Genomic DNA, 14,896 nt, shown 5'->3' with positions numbered 1-14,896 from the left:
GGATTATGTTGATCGTCGTCGTCGTCTGATGATGACTGTTGATTTGAATCTCCCATGATGGGAGATTGCAGTTTCTTAATGAACTGCTCATTTCTTTTTAACGTCACTGCAGACGCAACCTTGCCCTTGTGGGCATGTTTAGGCGCCATTGGTGCTACCGAGTCAGGTGTTAAGATTGTTGAGTTTTTGTGGGTTGTGTTGTAAAACACACCTCATACACTTAAACAAGTGTGAGGTCTCAGGGTAGCTCAGCACACAGAGCTGTAAGTGATACAAGGGTGTGTATTTTACGGTAGTGTGTAAGCAGTTACCTGGAGGTTCCCACTTACCCACATGACTATATGTATCTTAATTACATGTGGCTCGGGGTTCAGGGCTATTGCCCTGACAGTACCTTACCTCCTGTTTATCTATTCATCTCCTTACCCACAGTAGGTTGTGCCCTGGATAGGGCTGGTTACACCACAGGGCTGTGGACCATAGGGGAGGGTCATGGGGACCCGGGAGTCATCCCCTGACAACTGTGGAGTGAGTAGTTGAAGGGTGGGATTAGCGACAGCTATTGGATAGTGGGAAACCTTTTCAGGATTAGCGGAGGTCCTAGGAGGTCCATAGTAATGTTGGGTAGGTAGGAATATTAATAACCTTCTATGATTAGGATAAGGGGTACCGGAGATGGTACTGGAGATCGGAGGCAGAGGTGGACTGGAGGTATACTGGAGGGTATGGCAGAGGTGAGGGAGGGGACGGAATGGAGGTGGACTGGAACAGTGGCAGAGTAGGCTGGAGGTTGGGCAGAGTTGGTATGGATATGACACCTTTCCCTCTTCCTGCACCTAGGATGGACAAAAATGGGCACCTCCAGCCCCATTTTCATAACAGTAAATCTCACTGAAAATCAAACTAAGGGGAACTCTGCCCCTGCACTATATCTTGGGCTTCTTTGGCTTCGTATTCACTGCTCTGGGCGCTGGTAATGTCTGCTAGAAGTTCATGTTTGTTTGGGGAGCACCTCTCTCTTGGGGGAATCCTTTTTTTGTAAAATAGGTAGCTATAAATATGAAAGAAATACATGTGGAAATCCAAATGATCCGATGGGTTTAGGATGGCAACAGATCCACAAGGAATAAATAAGAAAAAAGTAATATCAAAGAAATATTAATGTTGTTAAGGAAATAAAGAACTACAGCAATCAGAACAACTGCTGAGCCAAATCTGTCACTTGTAACATCGTTCAACTCGTGTTGACAAGGGCTTTCCATACCAAATTCATCTGGATCGGTGGAATACATGGGTGACAGTTGCCTGATTTGGAAACTGATGGTTGTGCATGGTCAGGGATGGCTCGAAAAAATCGGAAAAAATATGGGAAACATGGGAATGGTATCTGGAACTGTGTGGGGTGCTTGACGAGGGTGGTAGAATCATGATAATTGGCTTGTTTGTGTGGTAGTGGCTGTGCCCACCTACAGCATGTTCACTCATAATGTCACAATCTCTGCTAGTGGAGTTCTCCTTCTATTCCAGGCCATCTTCCATGGCAAGACCTCCACAGGTTTGCTGTCAAAGAGTGTCCAAAGTTATGAGGAAGCAATGAGACTTGGCTTCATCTTCAAGGTCTCTGTCACAACTGGCAAATCCTGGGGCTCCGTCAGCAGTGAACCAATGCCAATAGGTGAATCTGCCGACCCGAAACCCATCCTAACCAGCCCCCAACCCGATGTCTGGCCCCCTGCCTTATTGGATGAGACTTGGCCAACAATCAGAACCTAGACCCTGCTGGCATTCTGACCTTACCTCCAGTTCCTGAGCCCTTGGTGCTCCTGGCATTCAGTTCCTCCAGTTCCTATGCATGCCTTGTCTCCATCTGAACCACACTCATTGCTTCCTACTATGTGGTCACAGCCATGCACCGCTTCCATGCATTCCACACTCTCTGCCCACTTCCATGCCTTCTGCCCATCTCTGCACCCTCTGCCCACTTCTGGTTGCCCTTGACACCTCTGGTCAGGTCAACACCCCCACTCTCCTCTGTACCTCTGTTGGCCTTCATGCTGTCCTTGTGTGACAGTACTGACAGATCAACCTCTGTTCACGGACTTGTGTCAGCACTGCACTGACCCCGCTTATTTGCAGACTTGTATCGGCGCTGTGCACTGACCTCCACTTTTCTCCTCTGGCCATTTTTGTCACTCAGCAGCATACCATTCATTCCTTGCTGAGTGCCTATATTGTTCATCTATTCATTCACTTAACTTGCCGATATTGGCACTTGATCCATGTGCTGATGCACTTCTTATTCATTCACTTAACCTGTCAATATTGGCACTTGATCCGCTTTGCTTTAGTTCATTTCTTGCCTCCCATTTCCTGGGCTCTTGTCCTTCATTCAGTTTGACAATCCCCACTTATTCCCACGCTGGACTGACAGGCCCTTCTGTGTTTCCCTCCTGCCTATTTATATCCTGTAAATACTTTCAGGGACCTCAGTCTGAAATCAACTAGAGTACCCCCCCTGTCTGGTCTGAGTCCCTCCTTCTGCAAAGGGGCTTCCCCCCTTCTGAGTCTGTGCTCACAGAGTCCATGCTTCTCCTATGAGCCCACTCCACCTGCAAGTCTTGTTTGAAGTTCACTGTAAGTGTCAGTCTGTAAATAAGGGATCTCCCCCAGACATCAAGCTCAGGGCACAGCGCTCCACTTGAGTTGCTGAGGCCACAATCCCACTCTGCTAACCTTGAACAGCACTTCCAGATGCACCACATATTTCCGCCCACATTTCTGCACATGCATGCTCCAACAGACCTCTGCCAGTACCTCCAACCTCAACTCAGACAGAAACCAGCCCATCTTCTGACAGTATTCCCATCTCTGACAGTCTCTGGAAGTGACACATACTGGGCAAACATCATGACTATGAAGTCATTTGTAACACACATCTTGGTCCCTTATTTCAGTCACAGTGTCAGGGCACAGCCCCTGACCCCACACACCCTCAGGTACCCTTCCCCCATTTTCTCCTATTTTTCCCTTCACAATCCTGCATGCATGCAGACCTGTGGGAACGTTCTGGGCGAGTTACTTGCCCAGAAACCATCACAGCCACAACTGTGGGAACTTTCTGGGTGAGCAGCTCGCCCAGAATCTTCCCACGGGGGGTGCCAATTATGGAAAGTCGGCAAAGAGCCGAAAACTGTATAGTTCCCGACTCCCATTTGTAGCAGCTTCACAGGAGGTTGAGAAGGCTACCCTTCTTCTCAACTCATTTCCTGTGAAGGTTGGGGCTAGCCCCCTCAGTGAGTTTGAGGATCTCGGACTGGGACTAGACACCCCAGAAACTAGGAGGATCTCCCTGGCCCTATCATGGAACGAGGGCTGGACCCTGACACACAGCTTTCTCTTGATCCACTGCAAGAGTGTATGGCCAGTTCATGCATCCCTCAAGTTTCGCATCTGGATTTATGATAACTATCCTTGGATAATACTCAATTATGTTCCTGGCAGTTGTATGGGTCTCTGGCAGCCCTGTTATGGAAATGGGATTTTCCCATTTTTAGCCTCTTATGGGCTCTATGTGGCACAATATCACATGACATGTATATAGTTACAACTTAACCAACTATTATCACCCAAAAACACCATTGTTGATGTCTCTGTAAACCCCAGCAGTGACAACATCTGCCATACTACCTGTATAACCACCTCAATGTCACAGCCCCTCCCTGCACCTGAACACTATAGAAATGGGCCAATTAGGCCCCATTTTTATAACAAGCCCTGTGATGTGGGTATCCAGCATCCATTGAAACAAGCTGTGCCAAAACAGTGTCAGCAATCTGCAGCCATAAAGGAGGTTTTCTCACAGTTGAAAAATGGGATCCACTCAAATGATATAAAACTCAATACCAGACTTGGCATACTAAGGGACCATGTCCCTGAGATGTTGGTTCATACATTCCATGCTATAAATCAACAGGACAGAATTCAGAAAGTAAGTTAGAACCAAGGGGGGGTCATTCAGGAAATGCTGAACCCCATGTTAGTATGATAGTCTCTGGTCGGAGGGACTAAACCTATTTTGCGCACGTCAAAATTTTCGATTCAAATGTATTTTCAAATGTATATTATCATTGAAAATAAATTGAAAACCTCCACTATGCCAATAGTTAGCCTTGTTTCCTTGCTCATTTGCTGTTGCAGGATTCTTGATGGGCACTGCATGTCCAGTTCAGGGGGATGTAGGACCCTAGACCCTGACATGACCTATGGAACTAATTTGTCTGTCAGAAAACAACAACAGTATTAAGGTACGGTAAAAGGCATATACCCAAACCATCTCACAGCCTGTCCCATTACACCTAACAACATTAGTACCATTGTTAATTTCGCTTGCAGTAACTTTCATGGTACAACACATATGAATGCCAGTAGGACGTTTGGGAGCATGGCACATTGGACAGCCACTGGAATAGGTGGTTGGCAAAGCTGAGGCTGGGGAGGGTGGATGGGGGCTAGGAGAGGTGGGAATATGTTTGGGGGTGCTGGTATCGAGGTCATTGTCGATATCTTGTTCCAGTGGTCCAGTGGATGAGTCTGCATTGACTTCGGGTGGTGTTTCCAGGTCTGTGTCCCTGGATGTAGATTAATAATTAATATTACATCTGAAGTGATAAATAAGTAAAGAAGGATTGGGACATACTGAAGGCAGAGACGGGAACTATGTGCTTCAGAAATGTTGAGTTTCACCGCTAAGTGTTTCCATTGTCTAGTTTCCCCTCGATTCGCAGTATGGCGATTGTTCCAGACCATCTTGAGACCTTCCAGCTCAAAATCTGAGATGTCAAATTCGCTAGGTGGAACAGAAGGGGAGTGGTTTTTCGCATAATGAAAAGCAATGTTGTACTTCCATACCGTGTTGGATCCTTTGGGGCACCATGGACACTTTATGGGAACATTAGCACATGGGTTTGTAGGTGAAGGTTGGGAAGCAGTGGCGTAAGAAAACTTAATCAGCCTCTGACACATCAAATTAGTATAATCAAGCGTAAAAGATGCTTTATATTTCTTCAGGCCAATCTGACATGAAGGTGCTGGTGATAGACAGAGCCCGCATGGCTCATCCTCTCAGCTAATAGTTGGGTCATGTAATATGTGAGCTGCGATGTGTGCGAGTAATTTTGGGGCTGTTTCAAAGATCGCGTGACAATGTTCGCAAGAAATATTCGTTGTTACCACGTCTCTGTCATCCCCCTCAAGTTCACATGCAAAACACACTCTGCCTGATGAGAGAATTGCCCAATGAGTTTCGTGTGACAGTTGTAACCTGCAGCCAACTAGCTCACCGTTAACCTGGTAAGGGAACTTATCCGACTGTTTGATCTCAACTATCTTATGTCGATCATCCAGCAAGAGTGCCCCAAACATCACTGCTGCTAACTCTCGCAGCTCATCACTTCGAAACCCATATCCTACAGCCTTCCTCAAGCCACCTTCTCTTCTGATTCCTGCTCCGATCATGGCGCTCTCTTCTTTGACAGTAACAACATCAGGATTGATTTGCTGGATGAACTTGCTGGGAACCACGATGCTTGCATCTCGTCCATGCTGCCAGACCCAATCACCATCCTTCCCATTTGACAGAATTATGTTTTGCGACTTCAAGCAGAGGATTTGAAGACCGATGGTGACTGTTTCTTCGTTGAGTAAGTCTTTTGATACTGCACTTTGGGAACTCTTATCAACTTTGATGGAACTAACTTGGGCAACACCCAGAAATGGGATTCCCTCGCATCTCAGAAGCGTGGCTACTGGATCTTGGATCAAGATGCATTCGGTCTCCGTGATAGAACCATCACCAATGTGATGATGTGGCATGGTGGGGATTTGGGCAAAGCGGGAAATATTGGCAACACGTCTCAATCGGTCAGTCGAGTTTGATGTTCTTGTGAACCTTGTGAATTCATGCAGAACCTTTGCCTTGTGTACATGCTTCCCATTCCCCACATCAATTGTACTTTCGAGCCCATTTTTCTGCGCATCCTCGTTGTCAACGAGTTCCTCAAGTTCCAGCAAGTCGGGTACAATGGGAATGGTGGAATCTGGGTTGGGTTGCTGGGGAGTTTCATCGTACGTTTCTTCATTTTCACCATCTTCACATACTCCATCCCGAAAGGGTTTAGCAGATCGGCACCTGGGGTCGACTCAAGCTTGCCAAACTTTTCTGCAGGACTGAATGCCGTGAGTTCTGGATCATTTTCTACCTCATGCCAGCCAGATCTCCATGCAGACATCAGTTGTACACCAGAGACTCGCACATCTCCCTTCCACAATGCTGTATTGAGGTGATCGATTTTTTGCTCTATCCCTGTTGTGGTGCTTAAACCCTGGAGCCTTAGCCGACGAGGGCCCCGGTCCCATTCTGGGTGTTGGGAGAGGATTGAGTGGCATTCGACAGCCCCTGAAGTTCGGCCTGATAAAGTGTAAGTGCTAACATTAACATCGCTCCCATTTTGAGATCTGATAAGGCCAAAAATCCATTCCAGCCTATCCATGCCCAACAGGATCAAGAAGAACTCGCCATTGGGATTGTCATGCTTCATCTTTGCCACGCAAAAGAACGCGTTTTTGACCATGATTTGGATATCATGGTAAAGGGGTGATGGGAGGTAAGCCGAGTGTGCATTATGATTGGTAAAGAATATGTATGCCAGGTGTGCCGCTGCACTAAGAGACTTAAGTTGATCATGAAGGCTCATGTCAACATTTATGTAGGGTAGGATTAGATATTTGACAAGCTTTGAGTGTTGATTGAGGGCAACACGAGTTTTGTAGTATATGGGATTGTCTGTGGTGAGTGGTGGTGGTAACTTCCAGATAAGTAGCATTAGGTTAAACATTGTAGTGACGTCTTGTTTATCTGTGACATTCATCAGGTTGTTGATTTGGCTTGAGGGGTATTTGTTGCCTTCTAGGTGGGACTGCAGGACTGAGGGTGTAATCTGAACACCACCGACTGAAACACCGCTGGGCCTCAGGTGAGTGTGTCAAAGTCTTTTCATAACATGCTTGTAGTCTTTGTCAGATGTTAACTCATCCTCTCCAACCAGTAGGTTTAGCAGCGGTAGCCCACCCAGGTAAGCATATAAGCAGGATGTTGGAGATAGTGGTGTGTGCTCCATTAAGGCTACAAGTGCCTTTCCTCGCCTTGATTCGCCATCTGAGGCAAGGCAATATACACTCCCCTTGGTCTCCTTACTCATTTGGTTGCTGTTAGAACGGGGCTGATACAGACGACTCCGGAGTGGAATCGGAGACTTAGCATGGAGGGACCTTGGCCTCAGTGACTCAAGCGGAGCGCTGTGCCATTGCTGTTTGTCCATTTGGTCCTTAATTTCACAGTAGGTGAGCAGGAAGTCTCTAGGGGGCATTTCAGGTCGATTTCAGACTGAACCAAAACGAGTATGTACAAGCGCCGATATATATGATGGAGGGGCAAAAGCACAAGGAAACAAAGGGAAACCGAATCAGAACAAAGACGTCCAAACAGGAACAAAGGGTAGAAGAAGCGGAGCGGTACCAAAGGTCATAAGGCAGGACCTGTGATACGTCCGAAAGGAGGTAGGGAGGGCGAGGCCAGAGGGGCAGGAGGATGAGGAGAAGTGGGGATGATGACTAACTGGCTAGAATAGGAAGAAGCAGTAGTCCAAATAGGGATGAGGTGTTAGAACGGGCGGAAACAGACGACTCCGGAGTGGAATCGGAGACTTAGCGTGGAGGGACCTTGGCCTCAGCGACTCAAGCGGAGCGCTGTGCCATTGCTGTTTGTCCATTTGGTCCTTAATTTCACAGTAGGTGAGCAGGAAGTCTCTAGGGGGCATTTCAGGTCGATTTCGGACTAAACCAAAACGAGTATGTACAAGCGCCGATATATATAATGGAAGGGGCAAAAGCACAAGGAAAACAAAGGGTAACCGAATCGGAACGAAGACGTCCGAACGGGAACAAAGGGTAGAAGGAGCGGAGTGGTACCGAAGGTCATAAGGCAGGACCTGTGATACGTCCGAAAGGAGGTAGGGAGGGCAAGGCCCAGAGGGGCAGGAGGATGAGGGGAAGTGGGGATGATGACTAACTGGCTAGAATAGGAAGAAGCAGTAGTCCAAATAGGGATGAGGGGAAAACGCGAGAAATACATTACAAGCGGCGAGAGTGCCGAAGGCGATCTGCGAAGCTCGGGGGTTGCAGAGCTTACGGAGGTTACAGAGGCGGGGTTGAAAGTCTGAGGGATATTGGCAATGGTGTTTACGTAGTATGAGGTCACCAATGCAATGGACTAAGACCGAGGTGGAGTCAAAGTCCGAGGTAGGGACTATGACGGAGGCTTGGAGCAAGGTACGAGCGGTGTCCGAGTGCGAAGTACGGGACAGCGGTGGAAGGTCGTAACTTGGTGGAAGGTTGGCGGAGGAGTAACAGAGGGAGGAGAGAGGGGAAAGGTAAGGGAGAAGGAGTGGCAGAAAGGAGAGTAGTCAGGTCCGAAGGTGAGTATCGGAGCGGACGGGGGAAGCGTAGGAGGATGATGGAGGGTGGAGGTGTTGTGAAGGGGGAGCGGAGTAGTAGGAGGGTGGCGAGAGGGGCGGTGTTCGGTCCGAGATGAGTATCGGAGCGGACGGGGATAGGGTCGGAGAGGTAAGGAGGAGGTGTGTTGCCAGGACCGAAGGTGAGTATCGGAACGGCAGTGGTAGGTTATGACTCCGGAGGTGAAGAGGGTGGAGGTCCGGAAGTCGGGTTGGGGTCGGGTATGCACGGATATGACATGAGGGGTAAACGCGAGAGATACATTACAAGCGGCGAAAGTGCCGAAGGCGATCTGCGAAGCTCGGGGGTTGCAGAGCTTACGGAGGTTATGGAGGCAGGGTTGAAAGTCCGAGGGATATTGGCAATGGTGTTTACGTAGTATGAGGTCACCAATGCAATGGACTAAGACCGAGGTGGGGTCAAAGTCCGAGGTAGGGACTATGACGGAGGCTCGGAGCAAAGGTACAAGCGGTGTCTGAGTACGAAGTACGGGACAGCGGTGGAAGGTCATAACTTGGCAGGAGGGTGGCGGAGGAGTACCAGAGGGAGGAGAGAGGGGAAAGGTAAGGGGGAAGGAGCGGCGGAAAGGAGAGTTGTCGGGTCCGAAGGTGAGTATCGGAGCGGATGGGGAAGAGTAGGAGGGTGGCGAGAGGGGCGGTGTTCAGTCCGAGGTGAGTATCAGAGCGGACGGAGATAGGGGAGGAGAGGGAAGGAGGAGTAGAGGTGGTGTGGGGGGTAGAAGGAGGTGTGTTGCCAGGACCGAAGGTGAGTATCGGAACGGCAGCGGTAGGGTATGACTCCGGAGGTGAAGAGGGTGGGGGTCCGGAAGTCGGGTCAGGGTTGGGTATGCACGGATATGACAGTTGCAGGCACTGCATGCTAGGCGGAGGAGATCAGCATGTTTGTCAGCTTTCTCATTTTTGCATGTTGCACTGATTAGAAATGGCCGTGCGATGTATTGGCGATGATTCCCGGTGAGAGCTCCAATTGCGGCAACTGTAGCCTATTGTCTATGATTTAGCTGGTGCTATGGTTCACAACCCTTTTTCCTAGACGTACCTCCATGCCGAAATGCACTTTTCTGTTTGCTAAGTCATCAAACAGTGTATGCACATCATCGATGTTATTGATTGCATGTGCATTACACCCTGAATGCTCTCAACAAAGGCCGATCACACTGTTGGTGTGCAGGCACCAGTCCAACACCTCTTCCACCTTAATCTCATCTATCATACAAACAAGGCCGACAACTTGATTATTGGAAGGGGCATCAATTTGAAACGCTGTTGTGATGTTTGATCTCATTTCATCAAGGGTTGGGAAGGCAGGAGAAGCATGGATTGAGGTTGTGCAGTGTTGTCGGGTTGTTGCTATCCCTGGCATGCTGAGTGCTGCATGTGCAAACTCTGCAACGTGTGTGCCCCCTAACCGGTAGAGCACAACACTCATAAGGTGTTCTTGTTCTGTGTGCCTTGGGCTGTAAGTTCCAAGTGTGGCTCTCCCAATAAGTTGAATGATTCCATTAATCCCATGCTTCTTTCATAGTGTGGACCACACAAGTTGATTCAAGTGGGGTACATTGCACTCGCCCACAGCCATGACGAATCTTTTGTAGTCCAGGTTTGAAGTCATGAGCAAATCCAGTTTCCGATTGGTGTTAAGACATTTAAGTTTGAGACTGTCAATTTGACGGTCTTTCCACCTGAGAATTTCAATTAATCCAGACATCCCAAGGTACTTATATGGGGTGGTCTTGGGGATGCCTCTGTGGATCCGGTCCTGAATATGGCAAAGTCTTTGATTGTTTTGGAGGAGTTGGCATTCTTGGCATGGCTCATTAACCCACAGTGTCAACTGTAGACAAGTGGGAGCATGCAAGGTAAGAATACCATTTTTAGTGTGGATGTCCCAAGCCATTGCTAACTCCGCTTGTTCTTTCCATGGCCACTCAAGAAATGGGCTTCTCCCTTCAGGAACGTCGATTCTGATTCCTTGGCATGGATGCTTGTTGTCAATTATTTGTGGAGGTGAGTCGCTGTCCTCATCAGAGTCCAGGAGAAATGGGAGGTGTTTGGTACCAGGTTGCGGTGAAGGCAACATGCGCTTAGTGAGTACAGTATTATCCTGTCTCCTTGGGGAGGGCCTTGTTGATGCAGGATGGGACTCTAGAGGGATTCTATTGGAATTATGTTAAGCAGCACTTTGGGGGGATTTGAATTTAATGGTGATGGTGACATACATTTTTTTTGCTTCCTCAATCAGGTTATTGATTTGGATCTCCAGAATTTCTTCAGAAGCAAATTTGTTGTTGGTGAAGTATTGGAGTGTAGCACAAAGCCCTGGCAACCCCATTGGGCCCTGTCTAATGGCTGATGCTAGGGTGCCATTCTGTTTGCATATTCACCACAAATATTGTTGAGTTTTTTATCCAGCCACTCATATACATCCTCATCTGGCTCTTCCAGCTTTTGAGTGGCCACTATTTCTTTAGGGTCACCAGTGAGAGCTGCAATAGGGTCTGAGGGAGCAGCAAGTGGGACAGTATCAGGGAGGTTCGTCGCAATATGTCTCAGTTTTGATAAGCAACTGGCTGATTGCAGTCCTTTGTCTGGTTGACTAGGTGGAGCTTCTTCAGTGTGTGGAAGATTTGGTTTTGATGGCAAGGGTGAATGGATGGGCTCAGGGGCTAGACTTTGGAGTAAAGCAGGGGGGACCACAGTTGGGCGGTGTACAGACTCCTTTTTTTTGAATAATGAAGCCATTAACTCAGCTTGTGGTTGAGCTTTTACTTTATTCTCCCGCTTTTCTTGGGATTCACAGCATCTTGCCTTGCCGGTCCCCAGAAGTACGTCCATACCACACTCCGGACACACTTGAGAATGATTCTCTGCACTCCCCTCATGAGCCTAAAACAACATGCCATCATTGGGAACAATGTTTAATTGATCCACATACCTCCATCTTTCTAGTTGGCGGTGAATTCGACTTCTAGGTGGATGCCCAATATGGAATGCGGCAATGGCCGGGGTACGGCAATTGCCGATTGAATTACTTAGTATGTATGTCTCCGCTCAAACCCCCTTGGTTAGAACAAATTAATGCTTCTACATGACAATGCTAACTATACCTAGGCCACCATTCAGGCAACTTTCACCTATCCCACCCCAGCCTATCGAGCCACCCACTATGCCAAGTTCTTGATGAGCTTCACCAAACCATTCCTGATCTTGCAAGAGCAATCATGGCACCGCGAAGCGACCCCGTGACGACAGCAGCATCCACCCATGTTCTGGTCCTGTCATACATGAGGAGGGTGTCACGGACCTATCCCAGAGGCTGTCCGATAGCCTCCAAGTGGGTGTCGTGTGGAGCTTGAGGTTCCGGGTCACCCGATGGTCGGCAACCCGTGGGAACTTCCTTTTTTATTTTCAAAGGTAACGCACCAATACAACAGTGCCCGGTTTCCAGCAAAAAGGACGTCCCAACTTAACCGAATTGTTCCAGTGTCTCATAGAAATTTCCCCCAAGGCCTCATGACAGTATTCCAGTTCCACGTTTGGCAAATCTCCCGATGTAATCCAGGACCATGATATTAATTCTACACTCATGCCCAACCGCCCTTTCTCGGCGATGGCTAAGCTAACAGACTGATTGCGGCGTCATATAAATAACCCTAGTACGCTTCTCGCGGCGCTATATCAATATCACTAGTGCCCCAGGCTCTCGTTTTCATACCCCCACGCCATTGAAAGGAAGACAAGCATGCAAGCATCCGTCCGAAATGTGCTGCGGTCTCCTCGTCCTTACGTTCTTATGCCATCTGGGCCTTCTAACGACGTTGGACAATTCCATCCCGTCTCCCTGAGAATACCTGAGGCTTCAAGTTCTACTCATGCTCAACCACCCTTCTTTGGCGATGACTGCCCCTCCTTTTCATACCCGCGCGCCATTGAAAGGAACACAGATATGCTATCACGCGTGTCCAGTTGTGCGGCTGCAGCTGTGTGGCTTCAGCTGTGCGGTAATCCTCCCAATCGTTATCACGCGTGTCCAGTCACGCATGTCCAGTTGGGCGCCAGTTGGGCGCCAGTTGGGCGGATGCAGCTGCCGTGCGGCGGCTGCAGCTGCGCGGTAATCCTCCCAATCCTTATACGTCTTATCAGCTGCCGCCCTGATTACTAGTGAGTAACGATATTTCATCGGAGACTGACGCTGTTGGATGGGACAACAGCTCCAGATCTTATGTATCTGTGTAATTCTCAATCTGCGAGAGTTCGTCCGATATGTGCCTTGCTTCCCTCGTCTCCACGTTCTTTCATCATCTGGCCCTTCTGACGCGTACTAGCAGTGTTACCATATCATTTACCAGGAAGGATGACCCCTCAACCACGGTGCTCCTTTATTCCATTTCGTCTTCATGAGAATACCTGAACTCTATTAGGTGAGCCTCTAGAACTCTGCCTGACTATTGACTGGATACGAGTCGTGCATGCTATTTTGCCTCTGCAGTAGCCGTTGAAACACCGTGGGTGACAAGAGTGCCCCCTACACTGGCACATCTCCATCAGGAATAATATTCTCACGAAAGAGAAAAGGGGGATCAACCACTGCGCGCCATATATTGTAAATGAATGGGATCTTCCTTACCGAAGGACATGGGCGCCTTCGTGCCCCTGCAAGGTCGAGACACTCACAACACAGCTGGTTTAGAAGAATAATAACCAGAAAACCTGGGGTATGGTGTAATTGTCACTACGCAAGCAGGATGTCGACGGCCGAAACAAGCAGCCAAAGAAAGTCTACATGGTATTAAAAACGACATGTCTGGGTGTGGGGCAGAAAAGTGCGAAGCAACTCAATTAATAGCCATTACTGGTGATCTCTCATGGCACAGGGCCTCTATTGACCCAATCAGCGTATAAATAGCTCATGGATTCATCCCAGAGACCCCAGGCTCGAACTACACCTGCACTACTACTCACACTCCAACACCAAGACAGCCAAGTTCAATGGGTTATACTGTTGCCAAGACCAACCAGGGCTACAAGGCTGCATACGAGGAACGCTTCGAAAAATACAGCTGGTCGGCTGGCGCCTCTGCTCTGTTCTACTTCAGCAATCCCGATGGCAACGAAGAGCAAGGCGTGCGCATCGAAGCCCCTGAGATCTTGAAGGAGTTCATCGACAACGTTGCCTACGGAAGAGGTAGTAGCGGCATGTTGGTTGCTTGATACTGGAATTAATGACGTGCTTGGGTTTTAGATCCCGTCGGTACCTTGTTCTACAACAACATTGACGATATCAGAGGGAAGACGAAGTACAATGTGATCTACAGCGATACCTCTGTGAAGGACGAGAACGCGGCTGTCATCGTTCAGTTCTTTGGCAGCAATGAGAATCAGGGCAATTTTTATGCTGAGGTACTTTTCCCCGTTGGACCCTCTTCTTTCTTGTGATATTGATGACTCTTTTTGCCTCCAGTTTGTCGGCAGAGATCCGGTAGGTGGCTGTCTACATGTGTTTTAGACGCATGCCTGAGTAAAAAAAAATACCCAGGCGCGCACTGTCTGGTGGATCGTGGACGGTACGACGCACAAGGGAGGGGAGTGGCATCCCCTCAAACTCACAACGAGCACTGCGTTTGTCGGAAAGAAAAGCAATGAAAACAAAGTCAATATCACCCTCGCTGCCATCGGTAAACAAGTTTCGTTCGACCTCCCTGCTGGGTACGGCACCGGAAAAAATATTTGTGAGCATTTGTCTTTCGTGGCATAGAACGAAACTTTATAGTGTGCTCCCACAGCCGTCTGGGGCAATCTGTCTACCAACGACATCAAAAAGATCAAGAAGGGCACTAGATCAGTCGTCGATTATAACAACGATCGAATTCTCTTTTACCCTCAGAATAGGAGTAAAGACCTGACGGCCGTTGTACGTGTTTCCTTCCAAGCTCGCCCAGTAGTCGTGAAGTCTGATGACATTGCTCTCCGCCCACCCTCATCCTTTTCATTAGTTCATCCGTGAGTCTTAGCTCGAGTTCACTCCAAGACTTGATGCGGCTACTCACTTGCTTCTCTAGCTCTTGAAACCAAAGATTCAGACGCGACGGCTCTTGGAAACTTCCGATGGGTGTCGCCGGACGAGGCCGCTCTTTGGGACGACTACGATGGGGATGATAATTAACCTGTGTCTGTTTGTCTGTCAAAGAAGTGCTTCTCATTCCCGCCTTGGATGAAGCATATTGCTGTAAAATAGTTCATGTCAGAGTTTTCTTGCTTGTCACAATTTGAGAATGAGATTCAGCATATTCACCCATAGCAGATTTTCG

The 14,896-nt window shown here is 48.5% G+C and overlaps 3 protein-coding genes across 3 annotated transcripts; 1 reads left to right on the top strand and 2 right to left on the bottom strand.

Annotated features, from left to right (window-relative positions):
* Window positions 1-4,110: 4,110 nt before the first annotated feature.
* EI90DRAFT_3019045 (uncharacterized protein) lies at window positions 4,111-7,424 on the bottom strand (the record flags this gene model as incomplete). Its single annotated transcript, XM_039057301.1, has 6 exons — window positions 4,111-4,260; window positions 4,325-4,628; window positions 4,697-4,919; window positions 5,340-6,155; window positions 6,188-6,974; window positions 7,233-7,424. 6 exons carry the CDS (start codon window positions 7,422-7,424, stop codon window positions 4,111-4,113), a joined length of 2,472 nt encoding a protein of 823 aa, XP_038912246.1.
* Window positions 7,425-8,987: 1,563 nt separating this feature from the next.
* EI90DRAFT_3128732 (uncharacterized protein) lies at window positions 8,988-11,330 on the bottom strand (the record flags this gene model as incomplete). Its single annotated transcript, XM_039064120.1, has 4 exons — window positions 8,988-9,440; window positions 10,162-10,744; window positions 10,808-10,956; window positions 11,013-11,330. The coding sequence occupies 4 exons, from the start codon at window positions 11,328-11,330 to the stop codon at window positions 8,988-8,990; spliced, it is 1,503 nt and encodes a 500-aa protein (XP_038912245.1).
* A 2,247-nt stretch (window positions 11,331-13,577) lies between these two features.
* Window positions 13,578-14,751, top strand: EI90DRAFT_3128731 (uncharacterized protein; the record flags this gene model as incomplete). The annotated part of the gene is made up of 7 exons (XM_039064119.1): window positions 13,578-13,773; window positions 13,831-13,988; window positions 14,050-14,067; window positions 14,125-14,317; window positions 14,372-14,499; window positions 14,582-14,588; window positions 14,648-14,751. The coding sequence occupies 7 exons, from the start codon at window positions 13,578-13,580 to the stop codon at window positions 14,749-14,751; spliced, it is 804 nt and encodes a 267-aa protein (XP_038912244.1).
* Between the last annotated feature and the right edge of the window lie 145 nt (window positions 14,752-14,896).

The sequence above is a fragment of the Cantharellus anzutake genome, assembly GCF_015039405.1.
Source record: "Cantharellus anzutake strain C23 chromosome Unknown EI90scaffold_52, whole genome shotgun sequence".
NCBI classification, from domain to species: domain Eukaryota; kingdom Fungi; phylum Basidiomycota; class Agaricomycetes; order Cantharellales; family Hydnaceae; genus Cantharellus; species Cantharellus anzutake.
Note: the sequence above shows the minus strand (reverse complement) of the source record. Positions and strands in the feature narration are given on the sequence as shown.